The following is a 19,236-nucleotide window of genomic DNA, read 5'->3' on the forward strand; positions in this document are numbered from 1 at the left end:
TATGTGACCCCTTTCGTAGTCCTTCAAAAGTGAGTGACTTTCTTATGTGTCTTTCACTTAAACCACAGGCCCTGACAACCCCACAGAGGTGGGTGTGAGTACTCTTCAAGGAAGCAGGCATCACGGCGTGAATAAGATAGAAACAGAACGGAGGTTGCAGGTTGCGACCCACAGGCCAAACCCCTCCAATCTGCTCTGCAGATGTGTTTATTTGGGTCATTCAGTGTTTCTTTTTTAAACACTGCAATTAGTTGCCAAGCTGCAAAAACTGGGAATTTTTTTTAAAATTAATTAATTTATTTATTCATTTTAGAGAGGAGAGGGAGAGACAGAGAGAGAGAGAGAGAGAGAGAGAGAGGAGAGAGGAGAGACAGAGAGAGAGAAGGGGGGAGGAGCCGGAAGCATCAACTCCCATATGTGCCTTGACCAGGCAAGCCCAGGGTTTCGAACTGGTGACCTCAGCATTTCCAGGTCGACGCTTTATCCACTGCGCCACCACAGGTCAGGCCAACTGGGAGTTTTTACATGAAAAAAATCTGGGTATAGGAGTTATCTTGAAAAATTGGAGTACTTTGGCCACGCCAGGACCCATACCTCTGCACTGGTAGCCAATCGTGATGCTGAGTGCTGTTCTCTTCTCGATGGGGCAAGGACTCAGGCGACACCACACTTTCTCTGGTCTCAGGCATTCAGTTGAGTTGCTTTCATGACCCAGAGAGAGGCTTTGAGACTGAGAATAAATGGTATAGTGAGTAATCATGAAGGGAGCTGCCTCCTAGTTCCATGCAATGACCCATTATGTCTCTCCTGACTGTTCTTTGTTGGCTCTGGGTTCTGATCAGAGGTCAACTAGTATTTGAGTTGGGGGGAGGGGTAGTCTCTAAGCTGATAAAGGCCAGTTCTTAAATGCCACCCTGGGGGAGCGCATCATTCATTCCTGGGCTGTGTCCTGCCTCCCCTAGAATTTTGAAAATGAGAATGAAATGATCTGAACAAAAAACACTTCTCTGGGCAGCATTTGGACACATTTGGGCTGCAAAGAGCGCGTCTGTGTTTAATCTTGCTCCACACAGCTGCACAGGAAAGATTGTTTTCACTCTTCTTTATATTTTGTCTTTTGGGGACCCTATCAGGAAATTTACGATCATCTTTTGGAAGCCCCAGTCACTCGGGAGCAGTTAAACCACTATCGGAATGTGGCTGAAAACGCCCGAAGTGAACTTGCAGCAACTTTGGTCAAGTTTGAATATGCTCAGTCCGAGGTAAGACTGTGAATCTTCAAAACTCAGAAATGGGACTTTTTCACTTCTTGTTGAGTAAAGCAGAGCTTAGGGCACTTATAAGCAGGACAGTGGGATGCAGATTTAAACCTTTTGGCAAAGTTTATGCTTATTCTCTTACTGTGTGCCTACCTCCAAGTTATTAAGGGTTCCTGAAAGTTTATGCATTTGTCATGCTGCAAAGCAAGGTGACACGGGCTGGATTCTAGTCTTCAGGGAAGCACCGCAGCCTTGAGAGACCTGGGAGCACTGAAGGACTTTGGGTTGAAGCCGCCTGGGCTCTGGAGGACCTTCAGCATCTCTCAGAAAATGTCCTTGTCGTGTGACCTGCGTGCAGTCTGGAGCTCGTAGGATGGAATTCTAAATCCCTTTCTTGGGATAGTTCTGATTGGCTGGGGGGAAATTCTAGGAAGATGACTGGACTCCATCTTCACTCTGGGCTGGATCAGGTCTACTGTGGAATTACTGAGTCTCTTTAGACCCGTTCTGCTCACAGCCTGGTGGCCCTGAGGAGTCCAGGCTTGTCTGTGATGTAGCTGTCGGTTTCATGGGCTGCCAGGATCTCACAGAGAGAGAGTTGATCATGTGTGTAGGAGACAGATAGATAGATAGTGAGAGAGAGAGAAAATAAATGTATGATGCATGCTCACTGTTCCAAAGGAGTTTATGCATTCATACAGGTTTCCTGTAGGGTGGACCTAATAATTCAATAGGGCAAATATAGGACTCAGCATTTTGATGCCACAGAATTCATAAAAGTTGAGATGTTTCCTTTGAATATATCCTATAATGATTTTCCTTTCCCCCACGTTTTCCCCAGAAATTTGAATATTATTTTTTGTTATTACCGACAATAAGGGTCTAGAAGGTCAGTGGGAGAAATACAGTGATATATCGAATAGCTTGTATTTACTTGGGAGATGGTGTGGCCATGAAATTACAAATAGCATAGCTTGTAGGTTCCTTGTTTCTTTCAACGGCCATAGCAGCAATATGGATTTAGAAAATGGGTTACCACTGCAAAATATTTTATTGCCTTTTGCAAAACACACCACAAATGTCTCTTGAGTGAGACTAAATTACCACAAGACATTGCTCAATTGGTTTTGAAAAAAACCCAGAACATGAAGTCCATTATTTGGGCATAATTTCCCATCTGGTAATACAGATACAAATACGAAAAAGAAAAAAAAAGGGGGGAAGGTGGATTAAATCATGAATAAAAGAGTGAACATTTAAATTATGGTGTTGGGTTTCTTCAAGGTACTCAGACTTACGCCGTTGAAATCCTTTTTGTCTTTCTATCTCTTTTCCATGTTAGCTTCGAGACCTCCGATCCAAAATGCTTTCTAAAGAAGTTTTCTGTCAAGAATTGAAAGCTGAAATGGAGAGCTGCAGAGAGAACAATGCCAGGAAGTCATCCCTCCTCAACTCCTTGAGAGACAGAGTTCAGGAGCTGGAGGAAGAGTCGGCATCACTTTCCAGCCGTAAAGTTAAGACCGAAATCACAGCTCACACTGCAATCAAGGAGAACCAGGAGCTAAGGGAGAGAGTCGTAGAACTGGAGGAGAAATTACAGTAAGGGTATTTCAATCTATTTCTTAGTTGAGTTAGTGTTAAAATACCAGCTTTTTTTTTTTTTTTTTTGTATTTTTCTGAAGCTGGAAACGGGAAGGCAGTCAGACAGACTCCCGCATGCGCACGACCGGGATCCACCCGGCATGCCCACCAGGGGGTGATGCTCTGCCCATCCAGGGCGTCACTCTGTCGCGACCAGAGCCACTCTAGCGCCTGGGGCAGAGGCCAAGGAGCCATCCCCAGCGCCTGGGCCATCTTTGCTCCAGTGGAGCCTCGGCTGCGGGAGGGGAAGAGAGAGACAGAGAGGAAGGAGAGGGGGAGGGGTGGAGAAGCAGATGGGCGCTTCTCCTGTGTGCCCTGGCCGGGAATCGAACCCGGGACTTCCGCACACCAGGCCGACGCTCTACCGCTGAGCCAACCGGCCAGGGCCAAAATACCAGCTTTTGATAGCAGGATACACCTTAGAATATTCTGGCAGTTTGCATGATTTTGCCTTGAAATTCAGTTTGGAAAAAAAATATTGTCTTAAGAATGTTTGTGTCCTATTGATTAGAGCTGCAAATGTTAATATTGACATAGAAAAATTGGGAGATTTTCTCTAAGTAGAGGTTTTAAGTGGGGGAGGAGGTGGTCGAGTCATGCACGGAGGGAGGCATTCATTCAGAAGCTACGTATAAAAATACCTTGGAAACCCAGACCACCCAAACACCCCTCGTTGGGTTTTATTGTCAGTTTATGCAGAGGCCTCATGAAATCTAGGTTTTCCACACACTTGGCTGTGGCAAAGGAAGGTGATTTTTGAGACAAAATTGAGAATTAATTCTTCCTAAAGTAGGCTTAAAATTCTATGTGTAATAACTTCATTAATAAAATAATTGATATTTATTTGACTTATTCCATCTTGAAAAAACTCCAACACTTCCAGTTCCTGTCTCCTTAAAGTTCTTCTTTCCCCTTAAAGTAAAACTCAGAATGTTTGTTAATACTCACTGCTCTAACCTCCTCCTCTCTCTCGTGGGTCTGCTCCACTGAACGCACTCGCTAAGCTGACCACACATTGCACAGTGTCTTTATCTTGCGTGCCTAGCAGTACAGCAGTCACCACTGGCTTGGTTTCTGAAACACTGTCTTCTTTTGGCTTCCAGGAGGCTACACATGCCTACTCTCTCCCTTACCTTTCTAGCTGGTCTGTCATGGTCTCTTTTGCCTTTTCTCCTTGACATCCAAATTTCAGAGTGCCCCAGGGCTCAGTCCAGGAATCTCTTCATTTCTAGGTCCACTCTCATGGTAATCTCACCTAGTCTTATGACTTGAAGAATGATCTTACTGGCCCTGGCTGATTGGCTCGGTGGTAGAGTGTCGGCCTGGCGTGTGGATGTCCCAGGTTCGATTCCCAGTCGGGGCACACAGGAGAAGTGCCCATCTGCTTCTCCACCCTTCCCCTTCTCCTTTCTCTCTATTGCTGTCTTCCCTTCCTGCAGCCAAGGCTCCATTGGAGCAAAGTTGGCCCAGGCGCTGAGGAAGTTGGCCCATGGCCTCCACCTCAGGAAGTAGAATGGCTCCAGTTGCAACAGAGCAGTGTCTCAGATGGGCAGAGCATTGCCCCCTGGTGGGCATGCCGGATGGATCCTGGTCAGGCGTATGTGGGAGTCTGTCTCTCTGCCTCCCCATTTCTCACTTTCAGAAAAAAAAAGAAGAGTGATCTAACTGCTAGTAACTCCCATGTTTCTTTATCTAGCCTGGATCTCTTCCCAGAATTCAAGACCTACATATCTTACTACCTACTGGGCATCTCCATGTGGGTGTCCAACAGGCATCTGAAACTTCACCTGTCCAGGATTGAGCTCTCAGAGTTTCCACAAAACCCTACTGCACATTTTCTCATCCCATGTAATGATGATTTCATTCTTCTAATTGATTAAGTCAGAATATTTGGATGATCCTTGATTCTTCTTTTTTTTTTCACACCCCATGTCTGATCCTTTAGTAAATTCCATCGTCTATCTCCAGAGTATATCAAACTTTTGACACCACCCCATTGGCACCCTCATGACTGCTAACCCGATCCAAGCAGCTGTCATCTCTCACTGGATTGTTACAGTAGCCTCCTGAGTGGGTTTCCTGCCTCCGCCTGTGCCCCATGCAGCCACAGTGATCCTGCTGAAGCACTGACTAGAGCCCATCAGTCCTCTGCTTGCAGCCCTCGCGTGACTCCTGCCCTCACTCAGGGTAAAGCACAGTGTTTTCTATGATCTGAAGCACTGACTAGAGCCCATCAGTCCTCTGCTTGCAGCCCTCGCGTGACTCCTGCCCTCACTCAGGGTAGAGAACAGTGTTTTCTCTGATCTGAAATACTGACTAGAGCCCATCAGTCCTCTGCCTGCAGCCCTCGCGTGACTCCTGCCCTCACTCAGGGTAAAGCACAGTGTTTTCTATGATCTGAAGCACTGACTAGAGCCCATCAGTCCTCTGCTTGCAGCCCTCGCGTGACTCCTGCCCTCACTCAGGGTAAAGCACAGTGTTTTCTATGACCTGACAGGCTCATCCTGACCGTGTTTGGCTTCCATTCTCTCCTTTAGTCTTTCCATTCCAGATTTCTGGCTTCTCTGCTCCCCCTTGAACACACACGTGTCATCCTATCTCAGGACTTCTGCACCTGCTCAGCCCTTTTCCTAGAAAGCTCATCCCCTCCCAGACACACCGCATGACTGTCTCTGTTTCCTTTAGGTCTTCACTCAAGAGTCACCTTCTCAGTGAGAGCTTCTGTGAGTGCCCGCATCTAAAATGTTACCCACTTCCCCCAAATCTATCCTACCCCCTTTCCTACTTATTTTTTCCCTCTAGCCCTTTGTAATGTACTATGCACTTTACACACATTGATATTTTGGTTAGTTTTCATCTTCCCTACTAGAAGGTAAGCTCCATGAGAACAAGGATCTTTGGTTTACTACTGTGTTTTTAGCACCTTTAATAGATTCTGATGCATAGGACGTGCCTAATAAACATTTATTAAGTAAAAGAGTAATAAAATGAGATATACTTATTATAAAAGAATTTATTAAAATACAGAAAAGTGGACCTGGCCGGTTGCTTCAGTGCTAGAGCATTGGCCTGGCAGGTGGATGTCCTGGGTTTGATTCCGGGTCAGAGCACACAGGAGAAGCAACTATCTGTTTCTCTACCCCTCCCCCTCTCCCTAACCTTATGATTCCAGAAAAGCTATAGTTAATATTTTGTTGAACAGATTTTCAGACAGACAGTTGTACATAAATGACATTATGTAGTGAACAATTTTTATTGAATGATATTATTAATATTTTAAAAAGTTATTCATTACATCGTTTTTAATGGCCCATGGTATAGCACTGCCTGAAATATCATAATTTATTTCACCAGTTTTCTTTGCTATTTCCTGTTGGTATTTAGGTTAGTTTTACTCAAAAAATTTTATTCAAAACCAAGATGCAATGAATATCCATGTGCATTCTTATTTTCACACTTTTGTGATTATGTCCCTAGCACAGCCTCCTGGGACTTTGCTCGAAGCAAAATGCAAAAGGAAGTGGAAGTAGTTTAGAAACCCTTGGAATAGGGGAGTAAGATTGAAGTCTCAGGGTTAATCCACGGAATCTGCTATATAAATCGATTAGAGCCATAGCGTTAATTGTGCCTTTCATGAGTCAGAGAGACTGACTGAAGATTACCTTTCATATGCTGAAAATAGGAACCTACAGATGTATTGAGGTTGGTATTTTATTGTTATACATTTTTCTAAATAAAAATATGATCTACTTTCAAGGCTGTGCCACTACAGGCCTCGTTAATCTTTGAATAAAGTGACACGTGCAGCAGACACTCCACATGGTGAAAAGGGAAAGCAATAATCATGTTTATTATACTGGAAAAAAGATGGAAATTTTTTTTCCCATCTTTTCATGTTTATTATACTGGAAAAATTACTGACATGATTCTAATTTGCCTTTAAAATATGTCTACTTTACGATCTGTTAATCTCTAACAGTTAAAGTAGGAGAAACTGACTGTATGATCTCAGCAAACCCACCTGAGATTCGGGATCAAGTGCTTGCAGCAGAGCATAAATCAACCGACTTTCCTTGACTGGGCCCTTCCCATATGCTTTAAAAACTCTGGGTGTGTAAGAACTAATAATGCTCATTGCTACCGATAAAGTGCCTCTCTTTTTTCTAGAGGTGGGAGCACCCTTGCTGCTGATGTATTTTTTTAAGTGAGAGAGGCAGGGGGACAGACAGGGAAAGACAGGTAGGGAGAGAGAGGAGAAGTATCCATTCTTCATTGTGGCTCCTTAATGCCTTGACCAGGGGGCTCCATCCAAGCCAGTGGTCAAGCCAATGACCTTGGGCTTCAAGCCAGTGACCATGGGGTCATGTCTGTGAGCCCACACTCAAGCCAGTGACCCTGCGCTCAAGCTGGTGACCCCGCGCTCAAGCCCGCGACCCCATGTTCAAGCTGGCAACCCCGCGCTCAAGCTGGTGAGCCTGTGCTCAAGCTGGCAACCTCAGGGTTTCTAACCTGGATCCTCAGTGTCCCAGGCTGTTGCTAACCACTGTGCAGGTCAGGTGCTACTGATGTATTATTTATCATGGTTATGTTTGGCCATGAACTAGGGAATGCTCTAGCTAACCCTTAAAGATCATTGTATGGCATTTGACAATAAAATAAGCGTGGTTCCCTAGAACCAGCATGGAGCACTCCCCTGCTTCCCCGCAAGGCCCCGACAGAGACCATGGCGTACGGATCCGTGTGTGAGCTAGAGGCCCCTCTGCCACTTGTGCAGATCCGAGAAGGCTGGGGACAGCAGGCAGAGAATCTGTCTCCCTTGCTGTTACTAGATCTGAGATGCCGTGAAGATTCCCCTGTGTTTCTGCCATGTGTGGATGCCCGGACGGGCCACCACTGCCCCTTCCTGTCCAGGGCTTCCGGGGCAGTGGCCTCTCTGTGTCTGCGAAGCCGTGTTCTGTTGAAAGTGATGATTTCCCACCGAGACCTTAAGTTCTGGACTTTGGTGACTGTTAGGTTGCTACAACTTGACATATTTGTTATTTGCCTGATAGAACGTGTTTAAAGGAAAACAAGGAAACGAAGCATCGAGTCTCAGAGAATTGCCGGGAACAAGAGGAGTTTCTCGCCCAGCTCCGTGACTGCTTAGATCCAGACCAGAAGAACGAGAAGGCATCAGAAGAAGACTTAATTCTAAAGGTGTTTGTATGCATATTAAACAGACTAGGAACTTCGGGTCCCATGTGCTGTGAGAAGCAGCTCTGGCTGAGGCTGGGCGAGCCGACAGCACGGGACATGGCCCAGATGGGACACTGAATGTGTGACCTGGGACAGACCTTCTCCCCTCTCTGAGCCTCGGGTCTAAGGTCCTGTTTAGCATTAGTTGGGATTAATTATTTTCCAGAAAGGATCGTTTTTGTTTAAAATACATTTAGGTTGTCAAGTACAATGAGTTATTCATTTTAATGGTATGTTTTAGGACACCCTTTGTTTAAAGACAGAAACACGCGCACACACAACCAAAAACAAAAACAGTTGTGTGTCATTTTGGGGGTACTTGTTGAGTATACGGTTAAGATTAGTTCTAAAGTGCTTTTTAATATTAAAGCCCCAGGATAAAAATCCTGCTTTAATTGTAGGTGGCCATCAAGATGGAAATGAATTATAGCAACTGAATAATTCACTTGGCCTGTAGCGATTCATTAGGATGCCTGGAGGTATTTGAGCTCCCACCGTATCTTTGCTCCTTTTTTTTTTGTCTAAACCTTTCACATCCTTGCTTCCTAACAGGTTCTCGTGCAGCCCTCCTTACAGGCCAGCTCCAGGTGGTTTGGTAGCTTGTTTCCCACATGCCTCTGGACGCTGGAAGTTTTCCGATGGGTCCGCTGATGGGTTGCTCAGACCCAGAGTCAGCCTGGCCCCCGGGGTGCCGGATGCGTCTCCTCCCCCTCCCTGTTGCTAGCCTGTGGCCAGGGGTCTGGCTGGACAGTCCACCTGGAGGTGCGGTTGGGGCTAATGTTTAAAGCCAAGCGGTGGGGAAGAGAAAAGGGAACCAGGAAGCTCCTTTCACAACACCTTTCCCACACCAGAGGCAGCCTCCAGGGGCCGCCTTGGGTGTGGACACCGTATCAGTGATGCCTTTTTATTTTCTGGGGTTCTAATGCTTTGACATCTGGGGCCTTGCTGACCCGAGACTGCCACTCCCAGGCCTAGCCAGTTCCCAGGTGGGGACTCACCTGGGAGCACTGCTTTCGTTACCAACCAGCCACTCCGGAGCCCACACCCCAACCACTTCCAGCTCTGGGCTGCTGTCCCCTGCCCTAATCACACCCCAGGGCTGGGTACCAGACGACTAGGGACAGCCCCTACACCCCAGAGCCTGCTGTCCCCTGCGCTAATCACACCCCAGGGCCGGGTACCAGACGACCAGGGACAGCCCCTACACCCCAGAGCCTGCTGTCCCCCTGCCCTAATCACACCCCAGGGCCGGGTACCAGGCAACTAGGGACAGCCCCTACACCCCAGAGCCTGCTGTCCCCTGCCCAATCACACCCCAGGGCCGGTACCAGACGACTAGGGACAACCCCTACACCCCCAAGGGCTGCTGTCCCCTGCCCTAATCACACCCCAGGGCCGGGTACCAGACGACTAGGGACAGCCCCTACACCCCAGAGGGCTGCTGTCCCCTGCCCCAATCACACCCCAGGGCCGGGTACCGGACGACTAGGGACAGCCCCTACACCCCAGAGCCTGCTGAAATGATTGAAACCGGCCCTTCCTAAGGGATGTCCTGCCTCATCCCTCCCTTCCTGCGGGGAACCTGTTTCCCCGCTCATCCCTGTCTCCTGACAGCCCCTGGTGCTTCCCCGTGCGGCCCTGTGTGGCACGGCATGGCGTGCCCTTCCTCCTGGGAACTGAGCTGTTGGCCTCTCCCCACCTGAATAATAATATACCTATAGTTTAAAACAGGCACTAGGACCCTAGAGCTTTACCGTCCCAATCACCCGAGCAGGTGCTGATCTTAAAAATAATAAGAAAAAAAAATCACTGTCCAAGAGCAAGCAGGCTTTTCTCTTCGTCATTGCTCCTTAGATGGCTTCCTGTGGAGCAAAACCACTCCTTCAATTCCAAGGCCATTCCCTCAGTTGTTTAGCCTTCACACCCGCATGTGCACACACAGTCCCAGGCTCCATGGTGGGAGAGGAGGCGTTCCTACGAACTCAGTTGACATCCAGTCATCCATTTCCCAAATGTTATCTGAGCCGCTGCTAGAGACAAGACTGTTCTGAGTGCCAGGGGACAGCAGGGAGTGTGACAAGACTAAGTCTGGGCCCTCCTGGAGCTTTCATTGTTGTGGGGTCATTGATGATGAAGAAATGAATGCCCAGTGTTGCCCCCACACAGAGAATGGTGCAGTGAAGGGACACAGCTAGGATGGGGACAGAGAGCGAAGCAGGTGAGGGGCGTGGTGTGCTGGTTTCAGTAGACTGGCCCAGGAGTGCCCCTCTGGGGGTTACTTCTGAAGGATGTTGGGGAGTGAGCATGCAAATATGAGGGAAAGTGTTCAAGAGAGACGGCAACCCTGAGTCAGGAGCGGGGCACCCAGTGGGTAAAATGGCTGAGGCTGCAAGATCTGTCCCTTCCCTAGAGAGTCCTGACCCCCCACCCTGTCACTTGGCGCTCAGGGCTTCCTGTGGGTGTCCACGTGGCCTGACAGAGTGAGCTGTCTGCACCGCAGTCCCCTGGGGCCGAGGAGCCTGTCTGGTCTTGTGTTCCCTCTTTGTAAGTCGTACAAATCTTACTAATGCTCCTGGTTAACTCAAATACACAAACGCGGACAGGGGACAGCCCTGCTAATCCCAGTGACAAGCACTGGCTGAGCATGCCGCTCAGGACTTCTCTATGCTTAGATCCGTTAGAAGGATCTTCTTTTCTTTTAAAAAGGAGACCCTTGCTTTCTTGTCTGTATTGCCCTCCTGTGCCGGGTAGCTCCCAGTGCAGATGGTGCCCGGGGACACAGGCTGCTTCCCCTGAATATTTAGCAACCAGGGTGCTGTGTCCTGAAGCTTTTAGCTGAACTCTCTTCATTGTTACCACGGGGCTACCTTTTGATTAGTTTCCATTTGACCACTGGGTCTGCCCGTGGCAACCGAGTGCAGAGGCAGCCTTTGAAAATTTGGGTGGAGGGGTCGTGCTCCCTCAGGTCTCATAGGCTCAGGAGCCGCTGGGGGACAGGGCCCCAGGTGCTGGGGAAAGCGGCGTGAAGGCGCTCACTCTACCAGGACTGCTGTCCTTGCTTTCTCTCCAGCTCAGGTCGCTGCGCGAGGAAAACGCAGCCGTAAAAGGACACCTTGCGACTCTGGAAGAGACCGTGAACTTCCATGAGGTGGAGGCAAAAGCCAGCCGGGAAACCATCCTGAGGCTGGTTTCGGAAGTTCGGAGAGAGCAGGGCACAGTGGCCTCCTGCGTGGGAGAGAGGGACAGGCTGAAGCAGGTACGGCGCGCGCGGGCGCATACGCGCACACCCACCCTCCGGGTCGGGGAGCAGAAATGGACAACTGGGCGTAGGGGAGCGCAGCTGCCTGGTGCGCCTGCCCCGCGCGCCTGCCCCTCGCCCCTGCCCCGCGCCCCTGCCTCGCGCACCTGCCTCACACACCACAGTCTTGAAAGGTCACTCTTGGCAGGAGGGCCGGGGCAGCATGGCAGTCAGCGGCCTGAGTTGGCCATTCGATGCGTAGTTAGAAAATCAGAAGAAGAAGAAAAAAAGAAACACTAAACGTATGAAAGTAAAGAGTTTGTGGGGAATATGTCTTACATTAAACTGTAAGGATTTTTAAGACTTAAAGATTTATTTTAAAAAAATGAGATACAGTACTCTCTGCGTGGACACAATAATATGTGGTGAGAAGTCTTCCCCACTCCCACTTCCTCCACTCACCCAGTTGTTTCTTCAGAGACAACCTCTGTAAATTTCTTATGTATCTTAATAGAAATAGTCCATATACATATATGCATATGCTTACTCTTTTTAATTTATTTTTAACAAGGGCAATATGCTGCACGCTATATTTTTCTCTAAATTTGAAAAGGCAGTATACTACATCCTATAACACACAAGGATGCTCTCAATAATCTTAGATCTTATGTGTGAAAATAAATCAATAAGAGAAAATCCTAGAAGCGGAGTTCCTGGGTCAAAGAATATGGGTATGAAAATTTTGAGACATATTGCTAAAGGAAACTGACTCTTAATTCTAAACTTTTATTTTTACATAGAGTTGTTTGATCTTTTCAAATTAGCTAGAGTCTGTTTAAGCATGAGAGTCAACATTGTGTGTGTATATATATATATATATATATCTACATAATTCTTTAATTGTATTTAAAAATTTTTGTGAAAAAGAAACCAATTCTGGGATTAATAGTAATGATCAATTTCCAAAAGCAAAAGTGAGCTGGTGCAATTAGTTACTAAGTACAGAGGAGACAACTAAACAGTAAAAGAGAGGGAATTTTAAATTAGGTAATGACCAATGCTGAAAAAGAGAGGCTCCGTGAGGGGCCACAGTGCAGTGGTGTCCCACAGGCTGAAGGGCTTCTGGACTTGGAGGATGCAGTCTGAGGGTCGTCTCTGAGGCCCTCCTGTGGGTCTTCCATGTCTGCAGTGGTCACTGCCACGCTGGGTGAGATGGGAGGCTGGAGTGTGAAGTGATCTGCAGTCATGATGATAAGTTTCAGCCTCCCCTCCCCTCCCATGTCCCTGGATGAAAAATCCCTTCTTAACAATGAATTTCTTCTCCTGACGCATTAGCTTTCTAAACAGAGCAACGGTTTATTTATTTATTTTTTATCATCGTTACCAAATAACTTCAATCATTTGAAACCCTTGTGTTAGTCAGCTCGGGTTGTTGTACCAAATACCATAGAACGTGTGGCTTAAACAGTGCACATTTTTTTTCACAGTTCTGGAAGCAGGAAGGGCAAGATCAAGGTTTGGTGAGAGTTGTCTTCTTGGCTTGCCTTTTTTTGTGTGTGACAGAGACAGAGAGAGGGACAGATAGGGACAGACAGACAGAAAGGGAGAAATATTAGAAGCATCAATTTTTTGTTGCGGCTCCTTAGTCTCCTTAGTTGTTCATTGATTGCTTTCTCACATGTGCCTTGACCGGGGGGCTACAGCAGAGCGAGTGCCCCTTTACTCAAGCCTATGACCTTGGGCTTCAAGCCAGCATCCATGGGGTCATGTCTAGGATCCCATGCTCAAGTCAGTGATTCCACGCTCAAGTCAGTGAGCTCACGCTCAAGCCGGATGAGCCTGTGCCCAAGCTGGCAACCTTGGGGTTTTGAACATAGGTCCTCTGCGTCCCAGTCCAATGCTCTATCTGCTGTGCTACTGCCTCATCAGGCCTGTCTTGCCTTCTTGCTGTGTCCTCCATGGCAGAGAGTGAGAAAGCTCTCTGATGTCTCTTCTTACAAGGGCAGAAATGCCAACATGGAGACACCACCCTAATAACATAATTTAACCTAATTACTTCTCAAGGGCCCACTCTCCAAACATCATCGCACTGAACATTAAGGCTTCAATGTGAATTTTAGGGGACACTATTCAGTACAGAGCAATCCTCAATTACTTTGCTGCAATATTTCTTGTGAAAAAATTTAAATATATAGAAGGAATGAAGGAACACAATGAATACTCATCCACTAAGATTTAACAGTTGTTAGCATTTTGATATGTTTTATTACTTTACACACAGATGCAAGCACACACACATGTATTTGGACAATCACTTACAACAGGTTACGAACGTTATGTGTATTGTATATAGCTATTTCAGCATATGTATCCTAAGAGTAAGGATGTTACCCTATTTAATGACAATACCATTATCGTGGCAAATTTAACAATAATGCCATGATATCAGCTATGGTGGTTTTCAAGCGCACAAATCTTTTGTCCTCCTCCCCCGAGAGGAATTTACTTCCCCTTCCCTTATGTGTGAGCTGGACTAAGTGACCTACTTCCAGTGAAGAAAATACGTCACTGCAATGGGATGACGTATTTTTATCACTTGCTTAAGAATGTATTTTATAGCTGTTTTCTTTCTAAAATTGAGGTCTAGTCTAGTCTCATTTATTATATTTTTTGATTATTTTTAGCCTTTTATGTTTTTTTTTTAAAATAGCATTAATTGCTTGTAGAGAAGTGGTCTGATTGTATCTTCATGATGCTATTTACCTTATTTCTTTATATCCTATACACTTAAAGTTGCAGCTAGAGGCTAGAGGCTGGATTGGATGCAGGCTTTTTTTTTTTTTTTAAGATTTTTATTCATTTTAGAGAAGAGAGGGAGAGGGAGAGAGAGAGAGTGGAGGGGGAGGAGCAGGAAGCATCAACTCCCATATGTGCCTTGACCGGACAAACCCCAGGTTTTGAACTGGTGACCTCAGCATTCCAGGTCGATGCTTTATCCACTGCGCCACCACAGGTCAGGATTGGATGCAGATTAAACCTTTTTAGCAAGAATATTTCAATGGTGAAGTTGTATACTTCATAATGGTGGCTGATAATGTTAGAAATGTTCCATTGTTGTGCACACTAAGATTAATTGCCTGTCTCTTTAGTGTAAAGGTATATATTTTTTCTTCTGCTTTTATGTAGATATCTGTGTGGTAATAATTGGTAGGTTATTTCTGTTCCCATTGATTTTATTTACCTAGTGATGTTAGCATCCACTGAGTCTTGCCTGGATTTATTTATATCAAGGGCGATGGCAAAGTGGTAATATTCTAATACCACCATTCCTACTTATTAGCTGGCATTCTTCTGTAATGAAAAGCTTTTAATTTTTCTTTTTAATTCTATGGACACATGGATTTTTATTTACTTTGTTAAAATCATTTTTTTTAATGTTCAAAATCCATCAAATTTTGCCATCAGGAGCCTGACAAGATGATCTCTGTGACCTTGTAACCTGACTCCGTTAGTCTTTCATTGCTTCCTGGCTTTCTGACAGAAGATGCTATCTTAGGCTCACTTAGAATTTTCAGACTACAGAACTAAGATTAGCCTATTTGCTAAGGAGCTTTGGTTTCTTTTACTGTTAATGGTATTCAATACTTAGAAACAAGATTAAGGTATGCTCATTGCAGTTGGGTATTTTTTTATTGCTTTCAGTAGAAAGCTAGAATACATTTTTAGTAATAAATTTATAGTGGTATTTTACTTTACTTTTTAAAATAAATTCTCCTGACCTGTGGTGGCACAGTGGATAAAGTGTCAACCTAGAATGTTGAGGTCACGGCTTAAAACCCCGGGCTTGCCTGGTCAAGGCACATATGGGAGTTGATGCTTCCTGTTCCTCCCCCCCTTTCTCTCTCTCCTCTCTAAAATGAATAAATAAAATAAAAATAAATTAATTGGGGTGACACTGGTTAATAAAATTATATAGGTTTCAAATATGCAGTTCTCTGATACACTATCTGTATATTGCATTGTGTGCCCACCACCCAGAGTCACATATTTTTCTGTCACCATACACTTGACCCCCTTTGCCCTTTACCACCCCCTCCCCTGCCCTCTGGTCACCATCACACTGTTGTCTGTGTCTATCATGCAGAGTGAAATAAGTCGGACAGCAAAAGTCAAGAACCATATGATCTCCTTCATATGTGGGATATAAAACTGAAAGCAACACACGAACAAGCAAGAAAAACAAAATCTCATGGTATTTTTAATAGAAAGTACTATTCTACAGTTTTCTTAATATCTCTTTATTTTGTACCTTTTGAATCCCAACAATATTTTCTCATTTGCTTTGTCTTACAATATACATAAAATTATTTCGGAATTATACTTTTTCATATTTTACTTACCAGTAAACCTTCTGAGAGAAGCATAAGGCTCTCAAGCTTTTACATGAATGCTGTTAACAATCATTATTCTGGTCACCAGTTATCAAGCATTAGCACAGTCATTGTACTAAGCACTTAAATAGGTTATGTACTTCGCTCAGGTTTACACAGCAGTTAAGTAGCAGAGCTGGGATTTGAACTCTGGTCATTGAATTGTTATGCTTTCATCAATAATTCCCTTTACTTGTTTATTCACAGAAACATTCTACCCACAAGATTATGCCAAACATTATTTGTTAGTGGAACAACAACAATGAGTAGTTATGCCAGTTTCCTCAGTGAATGAAAAACTTCGATCAGTTATAAATGGTAGTTATTGAATTATCAGGCTTACAAATTAGGAATTTAATATTTACCTATAAAAATGCATTTCTGAAGATTAGAAATAGGTAATAAAAATGTGTTATAAGAGCACATTAAAAAAATAACTTATTCCTTTTCTTACATAAGTGTCTTTACTTGTAAATGACTGATGCAATGTTGTTCAGACTTTGGAAACACATTCATTTTGGAATGAAGTTCCTGCCAACATAATAAAAATTGTGGAAAAAAAAATGTGGGCAGTAAAAAAGTTGCGGTTTTTCAATAAAGTACTCATTCATAGGATTATGACTGCAAAGATTTATTACTGAAAAATACTGTCAAGTGGTTTGCCCGAGACATTAATGGTCTCAGGAGGAGTCTTCTTCTTTTTCCTTTATTTTTTTTCTTTTATTTTGTGACAGAGACAGAGAGAGAGATACAGAGAGAGGGGCAGATAGGGATGGAGAGAGATGAGAAGCATTAGTTCTTCGTTGTGGCTCTTTGTTGCAGCTCCTTAGTTGTTCATTGATTGCTTTCTCATATATGCCTTGACCAGGGGGCTACAGCAGAGTGAGTGACCCCTTGCTCAATCCAGTGACCTTTGGGGCTCATACCAGTGACCTTGGGCTTCAAGCCAGTGATTTTTGGGCTCAAGCCAGTGATGATGGGGTCATGTCTATGATCTCACGCTCAAGCCAGTGACCCGTGCTCAAGCTGGCGAGCTCGCGCTGAAGCCTGATGAGCCTGTACTCAAGTCAGTGGCCCTGGGGTTTTGAACCTGGGACCTCTGCGTCCCAGTCTGACACTCTATCCACTGCACCACTGCTTGGTCAGGCAGGAGGAGTCTTCTTAGTGTTTTCTAAAGCTCTGTTTTTGAGGTAGGAGACTGACTTTATTGGTGAAGTTCAGGACTGCGGAGGTAGAAGGACCTGTAGAGCCGGGTGCAGTTCCTGCCAAAGTCGGCTGTTCTGATTTTCTTAACGATGCTATTCCAGTTACCAGTACTTCATGAAAATTTCCCAAACACAAACCCAGGTGGTTTATTTTATATATATATATATATAATTATATATAAATTAAAATCTTTAGTAGTTAATATTGAAGTATGCTTTAAAGATTGGCATCTCTTCTCCTGGTCACTGTGAAGTCATCCAACGTTGAGAGAAGGAGTCACTGTACCCACCACACAAGCCACACATGCCTTTCCTACAGACTTCACAAGTTCAAATCAGTGGATCAGAAATTAAACTTCCCTACTGGATTTCAAACGGCTTCTTTGCCTCCACACTGTTCATGTTTTCTTTAATTCTCACAGGGAGAACTGAAGCTAGGCAAGAACATGGTTTTGGAGTCAGGCAGGCTCCAGAGGGGTGTCACCCAGCAGTGGTATTATGTAAGAGGGAGAACACAGGGAAGTCACACAGCGGAGTGGTGAGCAGGCTGGGCTCTCGGGTTTTGTCTGGGCTCCGGAATCATTTGGCTCTGGGTTCTCAGACGTATGACTTTGCTTTTCTGAACTTCAGTTTCTGGTCTGTCAAATAGGGAAATAATTTAAGGATCTATCTCTTACAGTTATTCTTAGGATTGGATGATGTACATAAAGTCCTGAGGACATGCCCGGGACATGATTGATGCTCAGTTTTTCATTTTCCTCTTCATTTACTTTTATGCAGGGATTAAGAGTACAGGCACATGGAACTAGTTCCCAGAAGTGAACAATTATTAGGCAGGATAAATTAATAAGAAACTAAAAGATCTCTTTATACTTCTGGAATCCTAACGTTGGAAGTGACCTTAAGGTCTTTTACAATCCAGGTCATCTAACTGTATGTGAAATAAGAATCATCTTTAAAATTTTATTGTCTGGCTAGTGTCCAGCCTTCCCCTGAACTCCGCCAGAGGCAGGAAACTCACTGCTGGATGAGAAGGCTCACCTCCTCGGTGCAATTCTAATTATTCGACAGTTCTTTCCAGCAGCAAACTGGGATCAGGATCCCTATCATTCATGTCTATATCCTTGTTTGTTCTTTTGTTTTTTTGTATTTTTCCAAAGTTAGAAGCAGGGAGGCAGAGAGACAGACTCCTGCATGTGCCTGACCAGGATCCACCTGGCATGCCCACCAGGGGGCGATGCTCTGCCCATCTGGGGTGCCGCTCTGCTGAGGCTGGAGCCATTCTAGCACCTGAGGCAGAGGCCATGGAGCCATCCTCAGTGCCCAGGCCAACTTTGCTCCAATGGAGCCTTGACTGCGGGAGGGAAAGAGAGAGACAGAGAGGAAGGAGAGGGGGAAGGGTAGAGAAGCAGATGGGCACTTCTTTTGTGTGCCCTGGCTGGGAATTGAACCCAGGATTCAATTCCACATGCCGGGCTGATGCTCTACAGCTGAGCCAACTGGCCAGGGTCCCTCATTTGTTCTTAATGAAACATCATAGACTAAATGGAAATCTCTTCTCTTATGGCCATCCTTCAAGTGTTTGAATTCATTTATCAAGGATTTCTAAGTCTCTTCTTCTGGCTAAACAGCTTAGATCTTTCAAACTTTCCTTGTTTGAACATTCTTTCTTATCATCTGTGAGGTTGGGAGAATTCTAGCCTCTGGAGAAGGAATTAAAATGAAAATAAACTCCAAAATAATATCTTCTCATTTTGTAAAGACTAAAGCTGTTGATAAGATTCCAAAGTAAAATTTTATATACTCTCTCCTTGGACTTTTAACCTCACTCTTACACTCTTGTTTTAACTTCTGATAATTACAATAAAGACTTTAGAGGACAGGCAGTCCCCAGGTTATGAACAAGATAGGTTCTGTAGGTTTGAAAATGTCTAAGTATTTATATGCACAGAAATGTAAAAATAAATGCTATGTGGCCCTGGCCGGTTGGCTCAGCGGTAGAGCGTCGGCCTGGTGTGCGGGGGACCCGGGTTTGATTCCCGGCCAGGGCACATAGGAGAAGCACCCATTTGCTTCTCCACCCCCCTCCCCTCCTTCCTCTCTGTCTCTCTCTTCCCCTCCCGCAGCCAAGGCTCCATTGGAGCAAAGATGGCCCGGGCGCTGGGGATGGCTCCTTGGCCTCTGCCCCAGGTGCTGGAGTGGCTCTGGTCGTGGCAGAGCGACGCCCC

At 45.3% G+C, this 19,236-nt stretch overlaps 1 protein-coding gene across 1 annotated transcript in view; it reads left to right on the top strand.

Annotated features, from left to right (window-relative positions):
- Positions 1–19,236, top strand: part of CCDC170 (coiled-coil domain containing 170) — a 106,605-nt gene that overhangs the window by 32,715 nt on the left and 54,654 nt on the right. The window contains exons 2-5 of the mRNA XM_066247888.1: positions 1,134–1,262; positions 2,602–2,858; positions 7,952–8,096; positions 11,206–11,391. Coding sequence (XP_066103985.1) covers positions 1,134–1,262; positions 2,602–2,858; positions 7,952–8,096; positions 11,206–11,391 — 717 coding nt within the window. The remainder of the gene's footprint in view (positions 1–1,133; positions 1,263–2,601; positions 2,859–7,951; positions 8,097–11,205; positions 11,392–19,236) is intronic.

This window comes from Saccopteryx bilineata, chromosome 12 (genome assembly GCF_036850765.1).
Source record: "Saccopteryx bilineata isolate mSacBil1 chromosome 12, mSacBil1_pri_phased_curated, whole genome shotgun sequence".
Taxonomy (NCBI): Eukaryota; Metazoa; Chordata; class Mammalia; order Chiroptera; family Emballonuridae; genus Saccopteryx; species Saccopteryx bilineata.